At 46.6% G+C, this 5092-nt stretch overlaps 1 protein-coding gene across 1 annotated transcript; it reads left to right on the forward strand.

The window, feature by feature from the left end:
• The first annotated feature begins 525 nt into the window (after positions 1-525).
• On the forward strand, positions 526-2779 carry GPR6 (G protein-coupled receptor 6). The gene is made up of 2 exons (XM_073335168.1): positions 526-699; positions 1356-2779. The coding sequence occupies exon 2, from the start codon at positions 1380-1382 to the stop codon at positions 2361-2363; it is 984 nt and encodes a 327-aa protein (XP_073191269.1). The 5' UTR covers positions 526-699; positions 1356-1379; the 3' UTR covers positions 2364-2779.
• Positions 2780-5092: the final 2313 nt, after the last annotated feature.

The following is a 5092-nucleotide window of genomic DNA, read 5'->3' on the forward strand; positions in this document are numbered from 1 at the left end:
CTCTTAGCATCTCTTACTCTATAGCTCCCTCCCCCCGCCCCCCAACGGGCAGCTGCGATGCAGTCTCTTCCAGCTGGGGGTTCACCAGAAGTAGTGCTCTTTGCTTTACAGGAGGGGAGGAAGGGAGCCCCAGTTCTTGCCATCTCCTGCCCGCTAACTCCCTGTGCCTCGCCCACCTCCCTCCCTCCCCCTCAATGCCGCCCCCTCCGCCTGCCCTCCGTGCTGCTCCTGCTCGCCTCCCATCGGTGCTGCCCCGTCCTTTCTATGCCGCTGTCTCTCCTCCTGCCGTCAGTGCTGCCCCTGCCCCCACTGCTCCTGCCAGTGCTCATGGCCCTCCTCTCCCGCGACTTCCCGCCCTGCTGACTCCCCCTCCCCCGCGCGCTGCCGTCGCTGCCCTCCCCTGCTCGGCGGCTGCGGTGTCTCCCCCCTCCCCTCCGCGCTGGACCCGGGGCCACGTGCCGCCGCCGGAGTTCTGCCCCTGCCCTCGGTCTGCCATTGACGTCACATTCGGAACAAGCCGGCGGCCGCCCGCGCGCCCTCACACTCTCACGCACACGGGAGGCGGCGGCGGCAGCAGCAGCCCGCCTGCCCCTGCCCGCTCCGCCAGCTGCCTCCCGCTCCGGCTCCTGGCCGCCCCGGCCCCGCTCGGCAGCCGGCCCCGCCGCGCTCATGAGAAGCGCCTGCCAGCCCTGATCGCAAGTAAGGACCCGGTGCAACTGCCCTCCCCGGATCGCGGCTCTGCGGAGCCCGGCTCGGGGGCAGAGCCCGCTCCCGCGGCCCGTGCCGCAGCCCCGCAGCCTGCCCCGGGCTGTGCCCAGCCACCCCGCGCTTGGGCCAGGGCGGGCTGCAGGCACCAGCGTGCCAAGCAGGTGCGTGGGGCGCCCCTTCGACAGGGGCGGCGGGGCCTCCGGCCGCGGCGGGAGATCGGCGGCGGCTTCTGCCTTTTGCCCCTCAGAGCCGCGGCGGCCGGTTTTTTTTCACAGCTTGGGGCGGCAAAAACTGCAGCGCCCGGGCCCTGCGCCTGGCCAAGCGCACCCCCGGCTGGGCTCAGCGCAGCGGCTGGCACGGGGACCGGCGGGTTCAGCACCACGGTCAGGGCTCTGAGCCGCTGCCTCGTGTCTTTCCTGCCTTCCCGCTGGTGGCGGGGGGTTGGCCTTTATTCTGCCACATCCCCCCACCCTTCCCTGGGCACGTTTCCTTCCCTCTCAGGCGTGACCCGCCCCGCCCCGCCCCGCCAGGCGCGGTCCCGTCCTCTCCCCGCGCGCCGGCAGTCTGGGGGGCAGGGGAAAGGAGCCTGGAGCTGCCCCCGCTGCTCACTTTGTGCTCATTTGCCTCCTCGCCTCTTCTGCTCGCAGGCGGCGCACCTGGCTTCGGCAGAGATGAATGAAAGCGGCTCGCTCAATGGCACCGGGGTCCCTTTAGCCCGCATGCAAGCCAGCCATGGCAACTCTTCCCTGGAGCTCTCCTCGCAGCTCCCCGTCTTTGCCATCAACCCCTGGGACGTTGTGCTCTGCATCTCCGGGACCATCATCGCCTGTGAAAATGCCATCGTGGTGGCCATTATATTCTACACTCCCACCCTGAGAACCCCTATGTTTGTGCTCATTGGGAGCCTGGCCACAGCGGACCTACTGGCTGGAGTTGGCTTAATCCTGAATTTTGTTTTTCAATATGTGATCCAGTCAGAGACCATTAGCCTTATTACCGTTGGATTCTTAGTTGCCTCCTTCACTGCTTCTGTGAGTAGCTTGTTAGCCATCACAGTTGATCGTTACCTTTCCCTGTACAATGCACTGACTTATTACTCAGAGAAGACGGTCCTCTGCATTCATATGATGCTGGTCGTTACCTGGGGGGTGTCCCTCTGCTTGGGACTACTACCTGTTCTAGGCTGGAATTGTCTAGATGACTATTCATCCTGCAGTATTGTCAGACCCTTGACCAAAAGTAACGTGACTTTGCTGTCTGCCTCTTTCTTTTTGGTTTTTATCATCATGCTTCATCTGTACATTAAAATCTGCAAAATAGTTTGCAGGCATGCACATCAGATAGCTCTCCAGCAACATTTTTTGACTGCATCTCACTATGTTGCTACTAAAAAAGGAGTCTCTACGCTTGCTATAATTATTGGGACCTTTGGAGCAAGCTGGTTACCATTTGCAATCTATTGTGTAGTTGGAGATCTTGACTACCCTTCTGTGTACACTTACGCCACACTTCTGCCTGCTACTTACAACTCCATGATCAATCCTATCATTTATGCCTACAGAAACCAAGAAATTCAGAGGGCGATGTGGGTTCTTTTTTGTGGCTGCTTTCAGTCTAAAGTGTCCTTTCGTTCAAGATCGCCCAGTGATGTCTAAGTGGCTTTTCTTTTTGTAGTGCTGCCCAAAGAGACAAGCTACTTAGTAAATTACAGTGCCTGTAATGAACTAGATCCATGTTGTGAAGTTGTTGGAAACATGCTTAAACCTTAGCACTTTATGTACATATATTTGTATTCTTTGGAATGTTCAGGTATGGAGCTTTCACGTCTGTAAAAAAACTGTGGTTGCACCCAGAATTGTACATCACATTTGTAAAATGAAGACATTCCAATACTGCTTAATTCTAGCACTTTATTTCTAGCTGCTGAAGTGCCAAACAGTGTTGCCACTTCCAAGGGCAGAGAGAAGGGAAGTGAAATGTATTTTATGTGTGAGTATATTTTGCTGCACAATGTTGACAAATTATAACATTTTGTACACAAAGAAATAAATGCCTTGAACGTGTAATTTTATTTTGTGTGTTTAACTGATTACAGAGATATGAAAGCTTGAAAGCCTGCCAGCTGAGCAAGATCCCTTTTTGTTTACTCTAAAAAGCTCACCCTGTACTTGTAGCTAAGGAAACTACTATATTTTACGTATGCAGAGGAAATACCTCACAAAAATGCTTAACTGCTATTTTTGATTGTTTTCTTTCATTATCCTGACTAGTATTTATTTATCTTATCTTATTGATTTTTTTCTCCAATTCTCACAGGGTCTCATCTTTTATTCATAGGTTGGTCCCATATTAAAATATTACATTTTAAAAAATTAAGGGAAAAATATCCAAGATGCTTTTCAGTTTCAGCCTAAACTCCCTTATTTCTCCCCTTAAAGGAGAAATAAAATCAGTTGATTTGGGGAAATAATCAGTTGATTCCCTAAAAGCTTGTACAAGGCCATCATAAATTGGCTTATGTGACCATCTACCATTCTGAAGCTAAATGTGTTTCTCTTTCCCTCTGCTTGATTGAACTCTAACACTAATGGGGAGAATCACGTAAGTGCTGCTTTGTTGTCTGCCTGTCTTGGAGCAGTTTAAAATTTTCTGACAACCCAGTGGCTTAGTTGAGTGATTTTTGCCAGGAGCCAGGTGAACATTACATGTAAGCTTTGAAGGATTTGTTCACTGAAGATCAAATTCCTAGACAACTGATTCGTTTAGTAATGCTACATTGTATATGCAGCACACTTCAAAAATATTGCTGGACACTTTACCATTTAAATTCAGTGAAATTATGATTTATCACTTACTCTTTCAACTTTTAGTTAAAGGCTGCAACAGATTAAACCTCTATTCATGTGTATAGGGCAAAAATATTAAAGAATGTAGCCTCTACTATTTCCAAACTATACCCAAGGCAAACCACCAAACAAACACTCATCTCCTGGAATGACTAGGGCCATAAGAACATAGTAAGTCATAGAGATTCTCGAGCAGTATTTCTAAATTTATATTAAAGCCAAAGTACTTTTAATATCAATATGCAATTTCACTGGTAATGAATGACTTTTCAGTTTAAGAGTAATGTGATCAAACAACTAGAAACCAGACTTTCATAACCCTTATTAGTAAAAATTTTATTTATTATGTATCAGCTGCAGTTTTTTGATAGTTTTTGGAAGATCCTCAAATAAATGTTACAATAATCAGTCATAGAAGTGACAGCATCACTCATTAATATCTCCATGATCAAAGGCCTTTATCTGGTGTTGATATAAAGTAGCCTTTGTGATATGTCAAAATGCCCATCAACTGAAAATTCTGAAGACGTTAGTCCACACAAGGCCAAATTCATCCCTATTTTAACTCCATTGAAGTAATTTGTTCCCCGGTGTTTTTGTACTCAGATGTTATTTAACAAAATTAATCGCCAAGAGAGATGATCAACAGGTGGCTAGGACCAGTCAATAAAACTTACCACCTTCTAGGATTTAGCTTTATAATTTGTTGTTATCTCAGCCTGAATACCATCAAAACTATACATCGAGACTGCAATAGGTTCTCTGATTTAGATAGGAACTATCATTCCAGTAATTAAAATTGCTGAACAGAGAAATGGAAGCAATTCATAGTTATTTACCCTCATACAATCTTCAGGTGTGTTCTGAGTACAGTTTTAGACCAGCATATATAATATTTACTAGTTAATTTATTTTGCATTTTGTTTGTATAATGTAAACACATTTTTATTAACCATTTTCTCAATAATTTACAATAACATTTAACAAAACTGAAAATAATCCCTTATTTTAAATTAGAAGTATTGTGATTTAAAAAAAATTAATAAGCATTCTTCTACTACTGTAATGAGTATCAGATTTATTTTTAATGATTACAGCCATTTGTAATACTTTTTTTTGGCATATACCATGTTAAGAAACCTTTTGCTGACCAAGCTAATAATTCCTGGAAGGAGTAAACCAAAGTGGGGGTGGTATTTTGATTTTGTTTTGGCTACCCCTTTGGACTGGAATTGACGTCAATCTAGTTGCAGTAAAATATGGCCTTTCATTTCCAGAGTCTTGATCTGCAGGGATACCTGAGCAGAATAATATTAGCACAGACTACAAAATATCTGCCTCCTCAAATCAGATCTCACTCTAGAGAAACAGAAAGCATAGTCCTTGGCTGAAAACACCATGAGAGGAAATCCAGTGATTTTATAGATTTATACTACATATTTTTTTCTTGCTTAGATTGCTATATAAAGTAAAGAAGTGGGCATTTGCTTTAGAAGATGGTTTTACATTTGCAGCCTCTGCACACACAATTTTAAACT

Source organism: Lepidochelys kempii, chromosome 3 (assembly GCF_965140265.1).
Source record: "Lepidochelys kempii isolate rLepKem1 chromosome 3, rLepKem1.hap2, whole genome shotgun sequence".
Taxonomy (NCBI): domain Eukaryota; kingdom Metazoa; phylum Chordata; order Testudines; family Cheloniidae; genus Lepidochelys; species Lepidochelys kempii.

What these genes read in the sequence shown, in the direction of transcription:
- GPR6 (XM_073335168.1), top strand. Translation starts at nt 1,380, where the DNA reads ATGAATGAAAGCGGCTCGCTCAATGGCACCGGGGTCCCTTTAGCCCGC.